Source organism: Photinus pyralis, unplaced genomic scaffold (assembly GCF_008802855.1).
Source record: "Photinus pyralis isolate 1611_PpyrPB1 unplaced genomic scaffold, Ppyr1.3 Ppyr1.4_LG10, whole genome shotgun sequence".
Classification (NCBI taxonomy): Eukaryota; Metazoa; Arthropoda; class Insecta; order Coleoptera; family Lampyridae; genus Photinus; species Photinus pyralis.
The window spans coordinates 18309643-18332549 of record NW_022170250.1 but is presented as its reverse complement, the minus strand read 5'-3'; the positions used below and the strand labels follow the sequence as shown (position 1 = coordinate 18332549).

The following is a 22907-nucleotide window of genomic DNA, read 5'->3' as shown; positions in this document are numbered from 1 at the left end:
TCTACCAAAGATTGCTGTGCATGGGAAAGTATCTCCGATTAAAGAGAATTCTGTGTCGGGATAGCATCGTACGTAGGGACATCTTTTTGCGCTTCTAATCTCTAACTTTTATCAGGAGGACATAATATCGTGAAAGATGCGTATCAATAAATAGGAACTCTTCTAGCGATTCCGTCATCCTAATACCTAACACCTTGTGCAGCAAGAAGACATGGTACCTGGGAGTATGGCTACCAATAAATTTCAGAGAAACGTCATGGGGCTCCTGTAGTCCTCATAAAACAATTTAGTTAAAGTTTCTGTTAGTACAGCGTAACAGGTCAGAAGTATGCGACGTGTCCATGGACCGAATACAATAGTTTCTCAAAGAACAAATTGAGGTGAGGTGTTTTGAACCAGGGAATGCGAATTCCAACAAATTTTAGATACACATTCTTATCTTTCTGTAGTCTAATAAAACCAGACTCCAAAAGAACCTTTCATTCATGCCACATCTTGACGTGCTTATGGATCTAATACCCTATCAGGCCATCATATTTGGAGAGAATTGTATACCTCTTCGGTTTTTTTTGTTACCCTGATCCTACAAAACATTTTGATGGAAAACAAACAAAATAGTGAACAGATTTCTAATGAATAATTATTGATTCTGGGATCCTGATGAGCAGTTCTTCGAAACGATATTTTCATTAAAAGAACATAAGAATGTCTCGTGAGTTTGGAGAGCCTTCACCCAACGGTTTTTCAATGAAACATTTATATCAGGAAAGTACATTTTTTTGCTAAACCTCCTGATATTTCACTAATGCTCTTAGAATACTTTTGGAGAAAGTAAATTATTTAACTTTCTGTGGTCCTAATACAAGCATTTTAGATCTTTCCACGAAAATTTTTACCAGGAAGACATGCGAGAAGAGAACGTGTTAGGCCATTTCGGTGGTTTCTGTGTTTCTAATGCAACAATGTTGCAAGTGTCAATTAGTATCAGAAGGCAATAATTTTCAAAACAAGTTTGAGTCAGGTGTACACCTGCTGCTGTGTTTCTGACACAACGTCTTAATGGTATATTTCTACCAGGAGAATATGCTCCTGATACATCAAATTTCAAAACTAAAATCAGTGTCGGGAGTGCACAGAACGTGATTTGTTAGTAAATTTTACACCCTCTGCACTTCTGTAATCCTGAAAAAAGTTTGTATAGAGAAATCATATTAAAGGAGGTGTTTGTCATGTAAAATTTCTGTATCTCAAGTACAACAAGAGTTTTGAGATAAATGTTTCCGGAGAGCATCTAGTACTCTTGGTGCTAGGACGTGAGCACCCCCTCCGGGAACTTTGTGTTTCTCGTATTACCATGTTTAAAGCATAACAGTAGTGTCAGGAGCACATACACTACTCCTGATGCAGCGACATGAGGGAGTGATTGCCAATCACTTTTATACCTCCTTGCATTTCTGTAATCCCGCAGCGAGAAAATGTCTATCGGAATACCATAACAGGGAGAAAGTGAGCCACCTTCTGGGATTTCAAGGATTTATTTCTATTAGGAGAACATATTATAATGCTCCTAATGCAACTACTTTCAAACCAAACATTTGCGTCAGAAGTGCACAGTGCGTGAGGAAATAATTGTCAATATGTTTTACTTTTCTTCGCATTTCTGTAACCCTGATGCAAAGATCTTTTCGAGATTCATGTCTTTCGAATGCAACCATGTTTCATAGGTAGGTTTGTGTCAGGGGAACGTCAGTTCTCCTTGCGTGTGAAAACCTCTTTGCATTTCTGTAATCCTAAGAATTTCTATCAGGAAGACATGATAAGTTAGAAGGTGTTCCGTTGAGTGTAGCAAATTTATTTCTCGTTAGGTTTTTTCATATCTTAAAAATACGAGGCAAATGACTAGAAAAATAGCGGCCCACGAAAAGCAATTCGCAAAGCCGAGGTACACGGTGGGTCTGGAAAGTCCCCAGCCTCTGTGCAGAATACTCAAAATGGAGTGGGCGGCTTGCGTAATCGGCAGATACCACGCCGCCTCCTGCAGGAACGGATGCATTCCCTCCCTTGGCCACATGGTGCCGCTCAACAAGACGGCGGGTGTCATGCTTCCGGAAAGCAAGTGCATCACGGCGGATTCGTTCTTGAGGATGCTCGAGATAGCGTAACCTAGAAGTAGCTTGAGTACACAACTTCTCCGAGAGCCTTACCGAAGCACATTCCGCTGAAGCTGTTCGCGACCGCCAAGGCAAATATTAGAAAGATCGAGCCTTTCAGAGGCAAGCCGAAGATTAGGAACGCGACCGACAGCGAGGAGACGATTTGCCCAACGATTAGGCAGGAGTCGGTGATGATATGGGAGATGAGTATTTCAACGTGTCTGACGCCCATCGCGAAGACGCGGTCGTAGGTTCCCTCGTTCCTCTCGATTAGAACAGAGCAGGATGTCACGATGGAAGCCACGCAAAAGGAAACCCTATAACACCCCAATCAGTGGAGACCTTTCCAGTTTTGAAGCAGCTTACATCAGCAAATAAGCGGGACCTCCCATGTAGGTGGTCTCCACGCTGGCTTCCCCATACACTGGAGTTTCCACCTGCAATAAGTGCCAAAGAAGCTCACACAATCAAAACTGCTTACATTAATGGGCGCCTTCATCAGCTTCCGGTTCACGTTGCACGAGTCCAAGAATAAGCTGGTGAACTCGTCGAACGCATCCACTGTCACCTTCTTGGTGTACATTGCGATGTCCTTGGCTGTAAATATAACCACGTTTGGGGAAGGAATCAAAATCCATCGACTCACCTGTATAGTCGCGATAAACGTCGACACCTGCTGGCGTCAGGAGGTTTCTCGAGTCGAAAATTCGACGCCTCATATTCGGACTGAAGTCGTCCTTCACGACGAAGAACGCCTGGATTTGGCCGCTACGTAGCAGCGCGTAGGCTTCACCTTCCGATGACAAGTGCCTCTGCGTGGATAAGGGGTCAATTGCCGCAGACGCCGACGCCCAAGCTTACCAAGTTAGAGAACCTGCTGCTGAGTATCTCCAGGTAGTTGCAGCTGAGTGAGGTGCTGTCACAGTGTATCGGTGCGCAATACGAGCGGTTGGTTTCGTAATTGACTTGGGCCACTGTGATACCGGTGGGATCGTGTCCGACACCGATGAAAAACAGACTGACCGACAAGGCGGCGCTCATCACAGTAAAAAGTAGCAAAGGCACGTTTCTTAGAAGGGTCACGAACTGCTTCCAGACTAACGCCTTGATCTTGTGCTTTGGTGAAGACGTGCGCACTGGGTGGTTGTACTTTTTAGCGGTGCTGCAAGTGAAATCGTCCTGAATCCGGCAAACGAACCTAGTGGATCCGTCTTTCTCGGTTATATCCTGAAGAGTGCTCAACTTGAGAAACACCTCCTCCAAGGTGTCCACCTGGAATCTTTGTAGAAGCGCTCGAGGAGAGCTCTCGGCGATAACGTACCCTTTGCGCATCAACCCGACCTGCAAGTCGTCAACCATGACGGTGGCGTTTATGACCAATAGCACTGACCTTGTGAGCCTGACGAGTCTCCTCGATGTAGTGCGTGGTGAGCACGATGGTGCACTGCTCTCGGTCGACCAAATCGATCAGGTACCTCCAAACCGACTCCCTTAAGATTGGATCCAAGCCGACCGTGGGTTCGTCTAATATTATAATCTCCGGGCCGTAGAGGAGCGCGGCCGCGAACGAGATGCGCCGCTGCTCCCCGCCGCTCAACGTCCAGATTTGCTGGTCGAGATCGGTGATCAGAAGCAGCTCTGCTAGGAACCTCAACCGGGACTTGATCTCATCCGTGGACATCCCAGCTATCCAACCGAAGTACTTCATGGTTTCCCATATCGTCAGCTCTTGGTACAAGGCGTTCTCCTGGAGTTAACAAATCGAGTCAGGTTTTCGCGAGGTTTCACCTACCTGGGGCATGTACCCGACGCGCGGTCCGGGGGACGCCGCCCCACTCTCGCCCGGGATAGTGCCGAGAAGACGAATCGTTCCGGAATTTAAACATTTGGTTCCCACCATGCAGTTTAGCAGCGTGGTTTTGCCGGAACCGCTCGCGCCCAAAAGGGCGTATCTATGGAGGCAGGTCTAGTTGGCAGTGGTTTAGATAATAAATACAGGCTGTACTTACATGCAACCTCGCGGCACGGTCAGATCCAAACTCTCTAACACATTGGTCCGATCTTTTACACCGTAATGCTTGCAAGCGCCCCGAACCAGGATGGCCGGCTCCTCCATTTGGATCTGGGAAAAAGATGCGTTTTACAGCATTTGAACAGAGAAACAGAACAGAAATATTCTAAGTGAACCGACGTGAAGCAAAGCAAGGGTTGCATCAGGGCAGAAGAGGCACAGAAAGTGTGCAGAACATGGATTGGAAAAAGAGAGAAAGAGAACAAACGACCTAATGATCCAAAAGGCCGCAGGAACGGAGTAAGTAAAGTGCTGAAAGAATGATCGAGCAAGAAGCAGAAGCAAGGCGACATATGAGAGGGACCAGGAGCTCAAAAAAGATGTAAAAGAACGTGCAGAAACGGAGCATAGGGGGAGGAAATTATCTTATACATCCCGGTTCTACATTCTCTGTGGTACGGTGAAGAGGATCTCATAATCCTTCCGTAGGAACTGCCAGAAGAGTCATGAATCACAAACAGTTAGTGAAAAAATTTGGAACCAACGGGTCCGGGGGGGGGGGGGGCTCCATACCCCCAAACTCCCCGGTAGCACCTTTTTTCACGAACCGTTGACCCTTCAAGATTTTCATGACAGTCATTGCGGAAGAATTATGAGAGCTTCTTCTCCGTACAGCATAGAACCGGGGGGTCTGGGGGGTATAGAATACCCCCCAACAAAACGAAACAGTCGATGACGATTTCTGAAAAATTATGCTAAAACCTCAATATTCCTATGGTGGTATCCCGGAAATGGTAATGGAATTGTCATCTACTGGGGGGTATGCCATACTCTCCTGACCCCCGATACCACCTGTTTTCACATACCGTTTAGGCTTCAGGACTCCGTACAGCAGAGAGCGTAGAGGGGGTATAGCAAACGAAAAAGGCGATGACAATTTCCGAAAAATTATGCTAAAACCTCAATATTCGTATGTTGGTATTCCGGAAATGGTAATGCAACTGTCGTCTACTGGGGGGTATGCCCCATACCCCCGGATACCATCTGTTTTCTCAAACCGTTTAGGTTTAGGGACTCCGTACAGCAGAGAGCGTAGATCAGGTGGGTGTGTGGGGTATGGAACACCCCTTTTCTTCTTCCTACCGCAGAGACCGTATCCGGTGGTATGGAATACCAACTCCCCTCCTCCCACCCTCTAGAAAACGAAATAGTTGATGGTTATTTTCGAACAATTACCCTAAAACTTTAGTACTCTTACGGTGGAGGAGGTAGAGAAACAGCAGAAGGTGCATAGGAAAACAACGGCGAATGGGCAAATTAACAGAAGAAAATGAGTAAGGCAAGAGCCCACATGAAAACCAAAATAAGCGCAACGAGAATAGCATAAGATGAATAAGGACGAGACGGTGAAGAACGGTGAACATGCGAAGAATTAAAGAAGAATAAAACAAACGAGCAGGAAACTGGAGTGGAGGTTGAGGAGTGGTAAAAAAGGGAGGCGAATGGAAGAAGCAGCGGGGTACAGAGATAGAAAAGCGGGAGAGAAAAAAAATACCAGTTAGTAAAAAGGGGATGAGTGGAAGTGGAGTAAATAAAGAATGGAAAGATATAATTTTAATCTATCTGGAGGGCTGAAAAAGAGGCAGACCTCCTTCTGGTAACAGAAACAGTGGAATATGGAAGGACTAGAGCAGGACCAGAGAAAGAATAGAGCAAGACAAAAGGGGCAAAGGAAGAACGAACAAATTAGCAAAGGCTTTGAGAAAAGAAGAGTAGAACCAGCTATAGCAGGAAAGGAAAAGAGGAGCGACGATGAAAGGAGAAATGCTTGTCGGAGAAATCACGGTGAAAATAGAGCGAAAATAGAGAAGAGGAAGAACGCCAAAAGAAGAGCAAGTGTCATTTTTTTAATCCTGCATATTCTACATCCAAAAACCAAAAAAAATTATGATTCGGGAGAGGATCTACGATTTGGGGAATCAAACACCAGAAAAGTTCTCATTCGCTTTACATGAAGCAAATGAACCAGACGCAACAGAATTGATGAATTTGAAGAAGCGGATGTAATAAACATGGGAGACCTCAAATTACGAGGATGCAAATAAGCAGAATGATAATTCTGTGCAAACCTGTTTCAATAATTCCCTAAACTGAATTTACGTAACATTCCAGTTAACACTAATTGATCTTAATTACACTTAATTAGAGATTCACTTACATCGACCGTACAATTTAATAATCCCATTTGCTTTTGTAGTAACTTTAAACGTGTTCAGCAAACCACGAGCAACTTTCGATATGGTGTGAATGCATTGATTTCCAATTTGAAACTAATGAACTTAATTGAAAATTCCGATTAACAAACAAAATTAAAGACTTCTAAGGAAATTGATATGCGCGTAGGAATTACCCGATATGGAACGACGTCGATAATTAATCGCGGAAACTCGTTCGTCCTTGCTGTAGTTTTTCTTGCAGATCAAGTTTAATTAAGCGTTAGATTTCCTCAAAAGTTTTGAGTAAGGCTCCACAATGTTTGGGTTATCTTTAACGGGAATTACGTTGGCCCAAAGAAAAAGTTCGAAAAATTTTTGTAAACTTTATTTGCAGAAGGTTGCAAAGACGTCCAAGGGTCTACAAGGCTCCCAAGAGCTGTTGGTGACCCTTTGATAGCGTTGGAGACTCCACACATTTTATAAGCTCTTAAAGACTCATGGAACCTTATCTTACAGACTTTTGGGCACTAGTCCAATAAAGACTTGAAGAATTTAGAATGCATGGAGGCTCTTAATTACCTCTTAAAAATTCTTAGCGACCTTTAAGGCTGCAAAAGCTCCTTTGTGGTCTCAGAGGCCTAAAGGTTCTTAATTTTTTGGAAAAATGTCAAAATCTTTAGAAGCTCCTAGGTGTCTCATAAAGACCTTGGAAAAAAGTAGTTGAAAGTCATAAAGGCTACTACTCTTTAAGGTCTTCAAATTGCCGGAACAAAACAAAAAGAATCGGTGCTTCAACTGCAACCAGGAAGAGCACTTCAAGAAAAAGTGTACTAATCCCAAGCGACGCACCACGTGTGAAAAAGACGGCCACGCGCCGTGGTCAATGGCGTGCCCCAAGTTTAAAGCGGGCGAAAAAGGAAGAGGCGAACCAGTCTTCTTACGGAATTGGTGGCGCTCGTGGCCAAGGAGCATTCAAAGATCTTCACCAAACCTTTTGATGAAGTCATAAGAACTAACCGATATCCACCGCAGTGGAAGATGGATGCTTTACAGAAAATACACGATGCCTAAATGGAACTAGAGCGCTTACGATAATAGCGTGTGCAGAACGCATTTAATTCCCTACCTACCCAGATGACAGTAAAAGAGATGGCCAAGAGAAGAATACGCAACTACATTCAGGCCTACAGATTTACGGTGAGCGGAGGAGTGCCGCAAGGCTCCGTTTTGGGACCGTTATTATGGAATTTGGAGTTACTCTTAGCACACTACGAATTTTGAAGCTTCTTTAGGACGTTTAAGGACCCTAAATACTAATCAATGTTAGGATTATTGAAATAGAAATGGTTGGGGGGGGGGGGACATTTAAGTACCTGTAAATTTTGTAAAGACCCCACAAAGGCTCTTGTAGTTTTTTTGGAACCGTTTCAAAACTTAGTACAGAAATCCCCGGATTCTTAAAGCCTCTAAAGGCTCTTAAAAACTTGTTTGCTAAATATCCTCTAGGACTCTTAAACGCTAGAGATCTAAAGCATTCGGCATGTTCTAGAGGGTCTTAGAGGTTCTTTGACAATATAATTAACCCTAGATCTTTATAGGCTCGAAGAGATTCTTTACGGACACGGTTTCCTTTTAGACCGTTTAAAAACCTTTAAAAGTCCCTAAAAGGTTTTGGAAAGCCGCAGCGACTATCAAAGGTCTTTAAAAGGTCCGTAAATCTCAAACACTCGAAGGTTACAAAGGCCTTTTGAAGAGCTTTAGGCCCTTTTTAAATGATTTTGAAAGCTCTTGAACGTCATTAAAAACCAATTAATGTCATGAAAAGTTCCCAAAAACCCACGAAAGGGTCTAAACATTGGGTTTTAATAAAGCTCCTTAAAACGCAACCCTTCAAAGCGCATATGAGTGCAAGAGTTCAAAGTGCTCAAAGGCTTAAGACCGCAGCATTGCAAGAACTAGCAATTTTTTAAGGCTCTAACGCTTTAGTGATTCAAACCTTCCATGGTTCTAGGCTTCTAAGGTTCCTAATCACGAAATATTCAATGCTTCCAGAGCTTTACCTCCTTGAAAAGATTAACTGGTAGGTGTGTTAAACTCATGGGCTTCAAATCCTACATGCTACAAGTTTTAAGGTTTTAAGGCTCTGCCCAAACACTTCAACGCCGCAAGAGCGAGGGGACCACGCCACTCCCTTCAAAGAAATGTGTAGGAATATTGAAATAGGTGGGGGGGGGGAGGGCGTAGAATGAGACGGAACAGTGTTCAGTATTAGATGAGTATCCTTGAAAACTCTAAAGGCTTCTAAAGACTTCAATGACCTCCGCAGTACCTTATACATTTTTGAGATCAATTGAAATATTTGAAAGCCTTTGAAATTTTTGAAACCATTTCAAAATCTCATAGGTGAACCTGAAAAATTCTGAAAGAGCTTAAAGCCTTTAAAAACCCAACAAGCTGTTTAGAGACCCACTTCCTGAATCCCCTCGAGGGCTCTTAAGCGCTAGAAGACTTCAAAGCGTTTGGAAGGTTTTGAAGCCTCTTGGAGCTTCTTTGTGGGCGGACCTTTAATGGATTTAAAAAACTTTCAAGAGTCGAAGAGACATATATTCAAGAAGAGACCCTTAAAAACTCTTGAAGGCTTAATATTTATGACTTAAGGGTTTGAAAACTCTCTTTAAAGGTTTTAAAAAGAAAGAAATCCTTCGACTATACTATTTAGAGCCTTGGATTCCCTTCCGTCTTTTTCAGATGGGAGCTTTGAGACGCCTTTGTAAGTTTCTGAAAGATTTATAGTAAAAGTTCTAACGGTAGACTTTTGGAGGAAAAACGTAGCACCGAGGGTCTGGGGTGGTATGGAATACCCCCTAGCAGTACCCCCAACAAAAGGCAGACGAGTTAATTATTGTTATTCCTAGATCTCTCGGTAAACTTTGGTAAAAAATAAATCATGGCATTCCCCCCAGACCCCCCGATACTGTTTTTAGAAGGATTCAGGATCGTATAATTGCTTTTCTCGAAAATTATCCTATAAGTGCTAACACTACACGCTTTATGGGGAAAACATTGCACCGGGGACACTGGGGAGTGTGAAACAGCGGATAGGCAAGGCCTTTGAATTCATTTCAAAATTAAATGTCTTTAAAGGTCGCAAAACCCTCTTAATTACTCATCTAAAGGCCTAAGACCCTAAAAAAGTCTCACAGACTCCCGAAAGTATCTAAAAGTTCGGCTTTTAAAGGGAAAATCTTTGGGAGGTCCTTTGATAACCATTTGGCGCTCTTGTAAAGCTTTTAGGACCTTTAAGGGCCCTAAATACTAATTAATATCAGGATTATTCAAATAGAAATAGAGAGGGGGGGGGGGCTTTTTAGTACCTTATAGGTTCTGCGAGGTTTTTGATAATTGAATTTTGTAAAGAACCCAAACAGGTTCTTGGACTTTTTTTTAAAACCGTTTCAAAATCCCAAGATTCTTACAGCCTCTAAAGACCCTTAAAGTCTTAGTTGCTAAATATCGAATAGATCCTTTACGGACACGTATTACTGAGACTTTTGAAAACTGAATATCTAAAGTTCCCTTTTAGAGTCCTTGAAATTCTTTTAAGCCGAACTTTAGGGGTCTTTAAGAACCGTGAAGAGTTTCCAAGGTTTTTGGAACGCCGTAGCGACTCCTAAAGGTCCTTAATAGCAATTAAAGACACTTAAATCTCAAACAAGATCTTAAAGGGAATTTGAAAGCATTTGTAAGGCTCTAGGCACACTCGAAAACTTTTCAACTCAAGACTTCTCAACGATTGTTAAAGATCAAGTGTCTTTGAAAATTGATAAAGTCTTTTGAAGACCTTTAAATGGGATCAACGCTTTTTAAATACTCTTGAACATCATTAGAAACCATGGAGCGCTCCCAAAAACCAACGAAAGGGCCTAAACGTTCAGTTTCAACAAACCTCCTTAAAACTTCAACCCTCCAAATAAGTGTAAGGGTTCAAAGGGTAAAAAGCTCAAAAGCTTCCAAAAGGTTAAGCCCGCAGCATCTCAAGAACTAAATACATTTTAAGGCTTAAGGCTCTAACGCCTTAATGATTTAGATATTTAAACCTTCCATGGTTCTAGGCTTCTAAAGTTCCTAAGGACGAAATGTTCAATGCTTCTAAAACTTTAAATCCTTGAAAATTGTGTTAAAGGTTTTAAGGCTCTGCCCTAACACTTCAACGCCGCAAGAGGGAGGGGGGTCACGCCACTCATTAGGGATATTGAAATAGATTGGAGGTGGGGGGCAGAACCATACGGAACAGTGTTCAATATTAGATGAGTACTGTTTAGACCCTTGAAAACTCGAAAGGCTTTCTAAAGACTTCAATGACTTCAGAAAAAACATTCACCTTACAGAATCTGTAAAAGCAAAAAGCCTTTGAAATTTTTCAAACCATTTCAATATCTCATAGGAGAGTTTGAACAATTCTTCCTTAAAACTTTTAAAGCCCAAGAAACCTTTTCGAGACCTACCTCCTAAGTCCTTTCAAGGGCTCTTAAATGATAGCGCACTTTAGAGCGAGCAGGTTTTGAAGCCCCTTGCAGTTTCTTCGGGGAGGTAACCTTTAATAGATTAAAGATCTTTAAAGGCTCCTTTAATTACTCGAGCCGATCTTTAAAGGTCTTTAAGGCCATTAAAATCTCCCAGAGACGAAAAAGTCTCAAGTTCAGCTCTTAAAGAGAGGATAGTGTTTGATGAGTCCACAAGATTTAGAGGACTCTTTAGCGCCCTTGTCAAAAATTTTAAACCGTTGGAGACATCTAAAAAAAGGCTCACAAAGGCTACATCTTTCAATACCCAAAGAGTATTATGAATTTCTATAGGCAAATTAAATCTTTAAACGCCTTTGAACAATGATTTGATCCTTTAATTTTTTAATATCAGTAGTCCCTAAGGAGCTCTTCAAGGTTCGGTATTAAATACTTTTAAAAAGTATTAGCTGTCATTGAAAGTAGGCTCTTAATATTTTCTAAGGAGCTTTAGATCTTTTTAAAGGAACAAATAGAGTGCTCTTAAGGTGTCAAAAGGAGTACAGAAAGCTCCTGAAACCTTAAGAACATTTTTAAGGTGATTTAAGTAGTTCTTAAAGCACCATCCAAAGTGTTTCCACGAGCCTTTTGAAAACTGTTAGTCTGCAAAGGCGTCCAACAACAGCTCAGTTCAATAAACCTCAAAAATTGTCAAGGGTCCAAAATCATCCTTGAAAGTCTGAAAAAGCCTTAAGATCTTTTATTATAGTCTTCAAAGGTCCATAAAAGTCTCTAAGGACTTTACCATTTCTTTAGAATAGCTTGGATCATAAAAAGTATTGAGAGATCCTCTGAGGATCCTAATTGTAAAAATATTCAAAGGGAGATTAATGCAATTATACAATAACAATAATTAAAAATTACCTTCGGAAATGGAACCTTTTGTCTGGCACTTTTACCACTTTCAACTGAACTTAATCGAGTTAGTTACCTACAACTGAACCGTGGAATGCGTTCTAATAAGAAGATTTTAATGCTACGAGTAAAGTGACTGACCGCTAATGGGGGACAATGCACCTTGCAGATTACACTATCTGTGAAATAATTAAATCGTCTTATGAACTCATGGGAAAATAGTTAAGTACGGTTCTGTTCACGCAAGAGTGCAAAGATGTATTTATGGCGCATTTGGAAACACCTAGGTACCTTCCCAAAAGCTTTTTGTACTCTAAACAGCCTGTAGATCAAATTTGAATAATTTAATCTGAATACGGGCAGACAATCAGACGTCACAAACGGAGATTTATCTCGAGCAAGTTTAAATATGGTTTGTATCACGTTCGAAGATATAGCACTTAACAACATTTTTGAACAAATGTTTTATGGGTCGCTTAGTGACCGTTTACCATTGCACATAGCATTAATTTCTGGCGCCCAACGTGGGGCACATAGCAACACATACATAAAAAAAATTTATTCTAAAGCTTGAGTAAAATGATCTACATTTGATGAATTTTGACATGTGCATAAAATGGCAATCGTAGTAGCTACCTAGTCAAGCTAGGAAGCTGAAAATCTATCTCGGAAAATGAGCCGCCACAGCAGATCAGTTAGTAGACAGATGCGAAGGAACGTGTCCCGCGCCCCCACTTACGCCGAAATAACGCGCACATCGTAAAAAACTTGGAAATAGACTAAGATAGCAGTACTCGAATAAAAATAAAATAACATTAAAGCAAAATAGATCTCTGAAACGAAGGTAGCAAGTAAAAAACGAAGTTAGATAAGCAAAATTGACATCGAAATGTACCAAAAATGCAACACTGTCCAATTAATCCAACTGTTTAACAAAGCGCTCTGTTGCATTCAGATCCGAATGATTTTGGGTATTAACAGGGAAACTTCAACACGAGCATGAAAAAGCTAAAACCTACGTCTTCGACTGGAGCAAAGTGGAGTACCACAAATTAAAACCAGAGGGCACTCCCATACTGGGTCACGTTTGTTAATAGCATATCTGCAAAGTAACTACACATTACAAGACCCTTTTCACGGACACGTTTTACAAAGACTATTAAAAACCCTTGAATATCCATTAAAGGTTTTAAAAATCTCTTTTAGAGCCTTTAAAAACCTTTTCAAGAGGCCTTTATATTATTCTTCCCTGAGATTTTAAACGCTTTTGTGAGTGTTTAGATTTTAAGGGTTTTTAAGATCCAGTAAGGGCTGAAATTCCCCCACAGACCTTCAGGGGTTTTTGAAACCACGTAGCGACCCCTAAAGTCTTTAAAGGTCCTGTTAGTGGTCGTTGAAACCACGTGGTGACTCTCAAATTTTTAAATTTATGTGCTTATAGACAATTACAACTCGAAATAGTTAAAAGACAAGAACATTTAGAAGGCCCTATAGTATTTTAAGCAACTCCTAAAGGCCTTTTTCAATTCAATTCAAAATTAAATATCTTTAAAGGTCGCAAAATCGTCTTGAAGACCCTTCAAAAATTACTCCTTTAGGCTTGACCCTTAAAAGCACTTAAGGTCATTAAAAGCTCTCAAATCTCACGAAAGAGGCTTTCAGTTCAACCTTTAAAGAGAGTCTAAAAGCTTAGAGGGCCTTTGATAAACCTTTGTATCTCTTGTAAGCAATTTTAAACTGTTAGAGACTTTTAAAACAGATTCACAAAGGCTATATCTCAGGCCAGGTCCTTAAAAGCCCGTCAAGGTTCGGATATTAAACACTTTTAGAAACTATTAGCTGTCACTGTCACTAAAATTTGCTGGGGAGAAAACATTTGGTGAACCATGAAGGCTGTTTATTAAACAGCAATAAAACATTTTCTTAAAGGCTCATGTTCCTTGACGACCTTTAGATTTTCTCAAAGAGACAAATGGAGTACCCTAACGTGTAAAGAGAGCTCGTCTGATGCCTTCTGAAGTTTGTTGGAAACTAAACACCTCCAGAAGACTTATGAAGACTATTGTAAGCTTTTGAGAGCCTGTGGGAACCTTCAAAAATCAGCTACCACCCAAAGTGTTTCCAAGAGCCTTTTAAAGACTGTTACACTACCGAAGCCTTTACTCAATTCAATAACCCTCAAAAATTCTCAAGGACTATCAAGATCTCCTTGAAAATCTGCAAGAGCGTTTATTTATTTATTGTCCCTCTTGTTCTAGGCCCTCAACAGGCTTACGCCCAATTACAGAATGACCCGCATAATGCTTTTTAGAGGTGCCCTTGCAGAAGGTCTTAAGTTGTTCTATACTACTCCGGTATTCAACTTACGAATTAGGAAAACTGCAGGAAAACCTAATTCGGAGTAGCCGGCAGAATGCTCGAAACTGATCTAAGGAAATTCCCATCTCTGCCACAGATGAAAAATTTCTACCTCAGCTAAGGTTCGAACGCCCGACCTTCGGTTTTGTAGCGCAACGCTCTACCACTCAGCTCCAAAGCCGATGAGATTTTAAGATCTATATCTTCTATTAGTCTTTAAGGGCTTATTAAGGTCTCTAAGTACTTTACTCTTTCCTTAGAGTAGCTGGGTTTTAAAAAGTCTGTCCTATTGAAAGATGCTCCAAAGACTTTACTCAAGGGTAAAAATAAATAGTTAAAGGGAGATTAATGTAATTGCATAACATCAATTAACCAACCAACGGAGATTTACGATCAAGTTGGAAAATGGTTTGAATCACGTTCAAAGATAGTACACAACAATTTTATGGCCCGAAAAGTGATTATCCAATATCGTAGTATTGCACTCTACTGGACTGGGTTTGAATATTCTACGATACTTAACGATTAGACTGCACGTGTACTTATCCAATTGCAAGAAACTTACAAGGTAAGAGTTTTGCCATATTTTCAGTGAGATTCATTATTTCTGAGATTATTTCACTATATCAGTTAGTCAGTTTCCTCCGAATCCGCTAGTATTTCAGATTCTGTCGGTTCTTAGGTTTCTTGAAATTTACCGAATCCTTCGATTCCTTTAGATTCTTGGGATCCTCCGAATTTGTTCAGATTTTTTGGTTCTTCATTTAGAAATAGGAATTTAATCACGTTTCACTTGTCATTCGAGTTCGCAGGTTTCCTCAAGAGGCCAGATCGTCAGGTTTCTATAAAGTTTGCCAGTTTTCTTCGCTCCTGCCTTTCGGTTTCTTCGGTTTATCTGCGATTTTTTCGGGTCTTCTGGTTTCTTCTGATTCTTTGCATTCTTTGCATATTTCGGATTATTTATTTATTTATTTATTTATTTATTTATTTATTTATTTATTTATTTATTTATTTATTTATTTATTTATTTATTTATTTATTTATTTATTTATTGTCCCTCTTGTTCTAGGCCCTCAACAGGCTTACGCCCAATTACAGAGTGACCCGCATAATGCTTTATCATTGTCCTTCCGTAAACCATATTATTTGACAGATGCATCTTTTTATGAGATCTGTCAAATTTGACAGGTTTTCCACGTTTTACAAGATCATTCAATTCTACAACATTCTTACGCGACTTTCCATAACACGGGACAAAGCACGGAGCCCTGTGGTACCCCAGCGTTTGAAAGCACTTCCTAATCGACGATTCCCGTTTTCTGCGCCCGAATGTGGGAGTGCGTCCCGTATTGATTAGGCGAAATTCTAGCGCAATCTATGACCTACGCCTGTAGATTTCCCTCGAGCCCCGCATCGGGGAGGTAGCGTTGAAGTCTAATTCCACGACCACTTTGTGCCAGCTTAGTGTTTTCATTTCTTTTCCTAAATAATCGAGTCTATCAAGAAAACTTTCATCGTGCGTCTTAGGTGGTAGACATACGCTGACCCTTCTACCTTGTTCCGCATTCCTTATGGCATTCTTGATTTTGGGGCATGACACACTCCAGGGAGAATGGCTTTCTACTTCACACAAATAGCATTTTTCTTACTTTAACATTTATCCCTTAGGTGCCCCAGTTCTCCGCAGTTGAAGCACCCTCCTGGTTTCTCCTCTGTCTCGGCCATGTACCGTAACCGTCTCGAGCTTCTTAAAGGTCAGCAACCCTTCCTTGGATGCCTGTAGGTGATTTACCTCATCCGAAATATAGACTTCCTTTACCACCCGGGGTCATTATATATCTTTCTTCCTCCTCAGACCAGCTGAGTGCAACCTGCACGATATAACGCGGCGAAAGCGATTCCATTCCTTCTTCTCCCATGACATAGGGGTGCAGAAGCTCTTGTTTAAACTGTTTCCATAGTCCATTTTTGAGGAGATTTGTGGCTTTGGCACCTACAATAACTACGGGACACCCTGTACGTGTATCAGAATTATTTTTTTAATGTTTGATTTTGTTTCAATAATTGTTTTGTTTATTTTGTTTTGGTAATTGTAATTTAAATTACGTGTTAAAAAAACTAGATTCAATCAGTTAGGAATGATGTGCTTAGTTTATCTCATGTTTTTCTGGTACCTATATTTTTATTTTATTTTATTACAATAGCTCAATTAGTCACAGGTACTAAGGAAATCTTCACTAAATTTGAGAAATCTCAGCAGCCTTGATCAATTTTATTTATTCAGCTTAAATCAATCAAATAAGCTGAAAGAAAAATAGGCACTAGGGTCAAGATACACATAACGCGCAACAAGCGATCGATTGAAACAATTGATTGAAAAAATCTTAACATTATAGTGCTAGATGTGGTCGGTTCCTGCACTGCAACCTTTTGCTCTATTGTGCTCCCCGGTATTGTCTACCCTTCAAGAATACCTGCGCCATTAACAAGTTTTCACTGAATCTCCTTTTTGGCTGTGTTGTATGTAATCCCCCAAGCCGGTTTGGATCCTATAATTGAGATACCTGGAATTCGGAGGAAGGAACAAAACTCGAGGAATCAGGGGAACGGATGAAACTGAACAGCTCAGAAATCTGGTGAATCGGGATACCAGATTTTTAAGTTAAGTTTTGAAAGCTAATTTACTGAACTGGACTGAAATAAAGAATCTGTACGAGATAGGAAATACGAATTTTGTCGTGAAAAACGTCTCAGTAAAAATTTAAAAACCTTATAAGTTTGTTGCTATTTGACAAGTACACGTTTATCAGGATCACATAAATGTAAAGAGGTGTGATGATATCACCTTTCATTTAATAACGTACTATTCCCTCCTAATACATCTTTTCTTTCTTAAGAGCAATGTTTTAAGACAACAAAAAACCAAAGACTTGGCGCCTCCCTACGTCTCATGCTCTCCGGATACAAATTTTCGTTTTGAAATTAATATCACAGAGTTGCTAAAAAATGGAGAGGTTTTTGACTCAAATTATGTTTTCTTTAAAAGAATTTGGCATTTGAAGGTATTCCATTAGGACCACGTAATCACAAAATATGCAATATATTATGTTCTCCTGGTGTATTCTATTTTACTTTAAAGGGTATTGTACCCGTATCACAGAATGTTGAGGAAATTTTTCAAGAAGTAATGATCTCCTGACACTTTTTCCTTAAGTTACGCATCAGGATCACAGAAATCTTTGTTCAAAATTCTGGATTACACAGTACGCATTTCACAAGGATAGGTCCAAGAAACTATTTTTGCTGCCACGACCCCTTTTGTGACAAAATTATTTCTGAGCGCCTAATCTGTTTCTAGGCAATGCTGTTCTGCAGCGAAACAAACCACCGCAAAGATTGTGCAATTATACTCCGAAGGGCGTGCAAGAGCTATGGATCGTCGCAAGTACTCGATCTCCTTGATCTGACCGTACCCAAAGGAAACATGTAAGTTTGGGTCTCGAACTCCTAATTCAACTCTCAGATCAGTTATGCCCTTTTAGGCGCCAGCGGTTCGGGGAAAACGACCCTACTCAGCTGTCTTGTTGGTAACAGGAGGCTCGCCTCTGGAGAAATGCGGGTGCTAGGCACGGTGCCAGGACAAACGGGATCGGCCTCGCCAGGACCCCGGGTAGGCTACATGCCGCAGGAGAACGCCTTGTACCAAGAGCTGACAGTGCGGGAGACCATGAAGTACTTCGGGTGGATCGCCGGCTTGTCTACCGAGGACATCTCGCGCAGCTTGGGGAAGCTAGCCGGCCTGCTGCAGATTAACAATGTGGACAAGTATATTTCTGCCTTTAGCGGCGGAGAACAGAGACGGATATCCTTCGCTGTCGTCTTGCTTTACAGCCCGGAAGTGCTGATACTGGATGAGCCAACGGTCGGCTTGGATCCGCTTCTCAGGGAATCAGTTTGGCAGTACCTACTCAACCTGGCGCAGGTCGACAGTTGCACCATACTTTTAACCACGCACTACATCGAGGAAGCACGCCAGGCGCATATGGTGAGTCGTCCCGTGGGATGGCGGTTCTAGTCTAAAATTTCAGGTGGGATTCATGCGAAAGGGATACGTGGTGGTCGAGGCACCTCCACTAACGCTCCTGAAGCAGTTTAATGTAAACACCTTAGAGGAAGCCTTTCTAGAATTGAGTCGGCAGCAGAATGATTCTAGGAAGCGACTCGTTTACAGGTTTACAGAGGAAGCGATGAATGATGCGGGGTTTGGATGCGCGTTGGAAACGAACTCCGCGTCGAGCTGGCAGAAGGTGCGAGCTCTGGTTTGGAAACAGTTCGTGGCGATGTCCCGGAATCTCACCTTGCTCACCTTCACGGTCTTGAGCACCTCGATGTCTGTAGCAATATTCTTTCTAGTCTACGGTCACGATCCCAAAAGCATCACCGTGGGTGTCGCCAACTACGAGACGAACACCACCAGCTGCTCTCCTCCAGACTGCTATAGTAATTCGCTCAGCTGCAATTACGTCGGGCTACTCAATCGAGGTGCTCACCTGGTAAGTGGACCACAAGTCCGGTGGGTGAGTGATGACCCAAGTTCTAGCGCCATCTGTCAACGGAAGGCGAAGGTCTCAGTCTTTTGGCAAGTGGCAAACTTCACGCACTCCTCGTAATCGAGCGCAATTACAGTCGCACTTTGAGGGAGAAAATCATGACTTGGACCCCGATCATGGAGTGGCGTTACGACAATGCGATCATTCGAGTGTACAGGGATTTTTTGGGTAAGTCCCCACGTCGGTTACGAGGAGTAAGTAACTATCCGCTTTGCAGCGAAGGACATCGCGGCCTACGTCCAAAGGTTCACGACCGAGGCGTTTAGCGACTTCATTGGGCTCTACCTCAGCAGCTGCAACGTTTCAACGAAACTGATGGATTTGCCAATCCAGGTCGGTAGCGACAAACTGCTCGAGTAGTTCTAATTCGTTGATCTGCAGTGGAAGGATCCCGTTTACGGAGGCAAGCAGGTGGAGCTGACCACGAACGGTGCGCCGGCGTTCTTTTTGATGTAAGCCGATGGTCCGCCACAGAGATCTTCAAAATTTGTTACAGGACCGCCTTCTTCGTGGCCTCGATGGTGACCTCCACCTCCATTTTGATCGAAAAAAGTGAACGCACCTACGATCGAATTTTTGCAATGGGCGTCGGACACGGCGAGATCCTGGTTTCGCACCTCATCACCGACTTCTGCTTGGTTCTGGGCCAGAACGCTGCGATGCTGGTCGTCGCGTTCTGCGTGTTCGGGTTATCCTCGCATGGATCGCTGATAACAACAGCGAGCTTGGTACTCGCCAACAGTTTCTGTGGGATGTGCTTTGGATACGCCATCGCTAGCATTTTGCAAGTGGAAAGTTCAGTCATGCATCTCATATCCGGCTGTATGACTCCCGCCATTCTGTTGAGTGGTACGTTGTGGCCGCGAGAGGGGATGCATGTGGTCCTACAGGAAGCGGCATGGTATCTCCCGGTCTCGCATGCGGCGCATTCTATCAACAGCATACTCAACAGGGGATGGGGATGGACAAATCCAAGCGTCTATTTAGGATTTGTGAACTGTTTCGTATGGATAATAATTTGTTTAATTGTATGTGCCTTTACTATGCGTTATAAGCAAAGGTAGATAGTCAATTAATGGGCCATCTGGAGCAAATACAGAAATCAAATACATATACAGCCAAACACGTGTGTTTATCCGATTGTGCAGAATACTTTTAACTCGGACAACATGGGTACCTGCTACGAAACAGGACGGACTCAACTGGTAAATTTTAAAATATCTTTTAGTCAGTACTAAAATGTCATAGAAATCGAGCAATTCCTGCGTGATGAACAAATTACCCTAGGACAAGGTCAGGGTTTTTTGGTAACTGCAGTTCCTTTTCGAGTCAAGCACATACTCCAACAGTGTGGACAGTGGAAGAAAATACAGCTCATTTCAGGTTAAATGAGTTCTCGTTTATTCATAGCGCTCACAATCTTTCGTCAGGTCAAAGATCTAGGTTTACAAGTTCGTACTCGCGATCTAGATAAGAGTCTGTGATTAGATGCGTTATATTCCAGTCGATGAAAAATACACTGCAACTTTCTTTTATTATATCGTTGTTATAGGAACGGCATAACATGTTTCTTTCTGTCGTCGAAATTTGGTGTAGATAGAAATTTTTACAGGAGGCTATGAAACGCCGTCATCGTGGACATAACAGACCTATAAGGATGTTGGAATGGATGTAGTAGTCTGAGGACTAGTGCCCCCTTTCCTTAAGTGTGCATCGCCGCCGTTTTTACAAGAAACAAATAGGTTGATGGGCCTGTAATTCTTCGTCATGTCATATTTTCGATGTCCCGGTTTAGGTAGGTATACAACTCTTACCTTTCTCCAGTTTTCGGGGACATACCCTAAAGCCAAGGAGGTTCTAAAGATGGGCAACAAATGTAAGAGCAGCGTATCTTAATGAATCTATCAAGGTGTCAGAAGAACTTCTTACTTATTATGGCCTTTTGACACAACATTCTGTTTAGGAAAACGTAGCTTCAAAATCTATTAACCGATACCTTCTAACGTGTCATGTTCTATTCACACAAATGTATCTTTTCACGCACGTAACAGGATCCCAGAAACGCGAGCAGTGACAAAACATATGAACTCCCACCTGATCTATCATGTGCTTTTTAAAAATTCGTGTCTTTTACAAACCGTATCAACATCACAGATACGCAAAGAGGCATTGGGGAAGCTCAATATCCTTCGGTCGCTTTGAATTCTTCAGTCTTTGCAACTACACAAATCCAGAAAAACTAGCAAAGAAGCAGAAGGGCAAAATCGATGAAAAACCAAAAGAAGTTTAGGAGAAGGTCAAGCCTTCTAAGTGATTTCTAGATCACCTGTAACATCTGTAACATCTGTAACATCTGTAATATCTGTAACATCTGTAACATATGTAACATCTGTAACATCTGTAACATCTGTAACATCTGTAACATCTGTAACATCTGTAACATCTGTAACATCTGTAACATCTGTAACATCTGTAACATCTGTAACATCTGTAACATCTGTAACATCTGTAACATCTGTAACATCTGTAACATCTGTAACATCTGTAACATCTGTAACATCTGTAACATCTGTAATATCTGTAACATCTGTAACATCTGTAACATCTGTAACATCTGTAACATCTGTAACATCCGTAACATCCGTAACATCCGTATCATCCGTAAGATCCGTAACATCCGTAACATCCGTAACATCTGTAACATCCGTAACATCCGTAACATCCGTAACACCCGTAACACTCGTAACATCCGTAACATCCGTAACATCCGTAATATCCGTAAAATCCGTAACATCCGTAACATCCGTAACATCCGTAACATCTGTAACATCCGTAACATCCGTAACATCCGTAACACCCGTAACACTCGTAACATCCGTAACATCCGTAACATCTGTAACATCCGTAATATCCGTAATATCCGTAACATCCGTAACATCCGTAAAATCCGTAACATCCGGTAACATCCGGTAACATCCGTAAGAACCATTAATACGTCTTTAAAGGGGTCTGTAAAGGGTCTCCAATAGTTTCTAAAAGCATAGCTAGACTTCTAAATGTATCAGAGCCTTTACGAGGATTTTGTCCTTTCAATAAGTATTTAATTTAATAATTAATTAATTAATTTTTAAGCGTTTATGAGGGTCGCCAATTATCTAAGCGAATGTACAAGGTTAAAGGTCTGCAAAAGGTTCCTTTTCAAGTGAGTTTCATAGCAATCAAGCTGTTTCCAGGATCACTTAGGTAATTTCTAAATCCTTGTAGAGCGTTCATATCACGATAATCCTTAGAGATTCTATTTAACAGGAGTAAAGAAGGGAAAGGGGAATGGGGGGAGAAAACGAAAGAGGAGGAAGGAATACATTTAGACGAGTAGAAGTGGAGAATGAGAAAAGTGATAACGATATACAACAGAGAGGGAATGAAGGACTTAAAAAAATGCAATAGAAGATATGGTAGATGAAAGGGAGGAGGAGGGGTTTTTATTTTGAGGTGACTTTAATGCCAGAACAGAAATTAAAGGAAAGTGAGCATATATGGAAGGAGAAACAAAAAATAGAAAATCAGGAAATAGAGAGTGAAACAAAGAAATAGAACAGGGATAGAATCGGATCATCAGCCGATGGTATTAAGTCTAAAAGGGAAGATAAGACGATCAATAATAATTGAAAAGACTAGATGAACACGGAGAAGAAATTGGAGGGAATACAGAAAGATAGAGTTGGACAATATAAAGGAGAGTATTAAAAAAGCAATAATGTGAAATCAAACAACTGAAGGAGAGGGGGCAGAAAAAGTGGCGATACAAAGAGTGCCCAGAAGAGAGAAATAGATATAGAGAAATTATGGAGAAAGAAAGATGAGAAGGAATAGAGGAAAAGAGGTGAGAGAACAGAAAAAGAAGTACAAAGTAAAAAAAAATGGAGAAACAGAAAGAATGCGAGGACCAAATCAGGCAAATAAATCCAGAGAATGATTTGGTAAACAGAGGAAAAAAGTAAAATTGAACAAGTGGGAGGAATGAAAACAACATTTGATCAACGTGCTACAAAGAAAGTAGGAAAAAGAGGATACTATTGGAAGAGGTCGAAGGAGACGAGATAGCAAGAGAGAAGATCGAGCAGCAATTAAAAACCGAAGAA

At 41.4% G+C, this 22907-nt stretch overlaps 2 protein-coding genes across 4 annotated transcripts; one reads left to right on the top strand and one right to left on the bottom strand.

Moving 5' to 3' along the window:
- Positions 1-1842: 1842 nt before the first annotated feature.
- On the bottom strand, positions 1843-11887 carry LOC116161325 (ABC transporter G family member 20-like). Of its 2 annotated transcripts, none has more exons than XM_031474644.1 (10): positions 11807-11887; positions 4163-4275; positions 3946-4105; positions 3544-3900; positions 3015-3494; positions 2800-2965; positions 2635-2750; positions 2520-2590; positions 2205-2470; positions 1843-2163 (listed from the first exon to the last, which is right to left on the bottom strand). In XM_031474644.1, the coding sequence occupies exons 2-10, from the start codon at positions 4267-4269 to the stop codon at positions 1862-1864; spliced, it is 2025 nt and encodes a 674-aa protein (XP_031330504.1). In that variant the 5' UTR covers positions 4270-4275; positions 11807-11887; the 3' UTR covers positions 1843-1861. The 2 variants fall into 2 exon arrangements, with proteins under 2 accessions (XP_031330504.1, XP_031330503.1); XM_031474643.1 differs by lacking the exon at positions 11807-11887 and adding an exon at positions 6383-6503.
- Positions 11888-14674: 2787 nt separating this feature from the next.
- LOC116161327 (ABC transporter G family member 20-like) lies at positions 14675-19888 on the top strand. Of its 2 annotated transcripts, XM_031474645.1 has the most exons (8): positions 14675-14723; positions 17514-17641; positions 17684-18200; positions 18244-18708; positions 18756-18933; positions 18983-19098; positions 19147-19217; positions 19262-19888. In XM_031474645.1, the coding sequence occupies exons 2-8, from the start codon at positions 17517-17519 to the stop codon at positions 19827-19829; spliced, it is 2040 nt and encodes a 679-aa protein (XP_031330505.1). In that variant the 5' UTR covers positions 14675-14723; positions 17514-17516; the 3' UTR covers positions 19830-19888. The 2 variants fall into 2 exon arrangements, with proteins under 2 accessions (XP_031330505.1, XP_031330506.1); XM_031474646.1 differs by lacking the exon at positions 14675-14723 and having other exon boundaries at positions 17204-17641.
- The last annotated feature ends 3019 nt before the right edge of the window (positions 19889-22907 follow it).

What these genes read in the sequence shown, in the direction of transcription:
- LOC116161325 (XM_031474643.1), bottom strand. Translation starts at nt 6,409, where the DNA reads ATGGGATTATTAAATTGTACGGTCGAT. An exon ending in GCGTCGGGTACATGCCCCAG is followed by an intron (nt 3,901 to 3,945) that starts GTAGGTGAAACC and finishes TGTTAACTCCAG; the next exon opens with GAGAACGCCTTGTACCAAGA. An exon ending in GCAGCAGGTTCTCTAACTTG is followed by an intron (nt 2,966 to 3,014) that starts GTAAGCTTGGGC and finishes TTATCCACGCAG; the next exon opens with AGGCACTTGTCATCGGAAGG.
- LOC116161327 (XM_031474645.1), top strand. Translation starts at nt 17,517, where the DNA reads ATGCTGTTCTGCAGCGAAACAAACCACCGCAAAGATTGTGCAATTATA. An exon ending in AGTGTACAGGGATTTTTTGG is followed by an intron (nt 18,934 to 18,982) that starts GTAAGTCCCCAC and finishes TCCGCTTTGCAG; the next exon opens with CGAAGGACATCGCGGCCTAC. An exon ending in TGATGGATTTGCCAATCCAG is followed by an intron (nt 19,099 to 19,146) that starts GTCGGTAGCGAC and finishes GTTGATCTGCAG; the next exon opens with TGGAAGGATCCCGTTTACGG.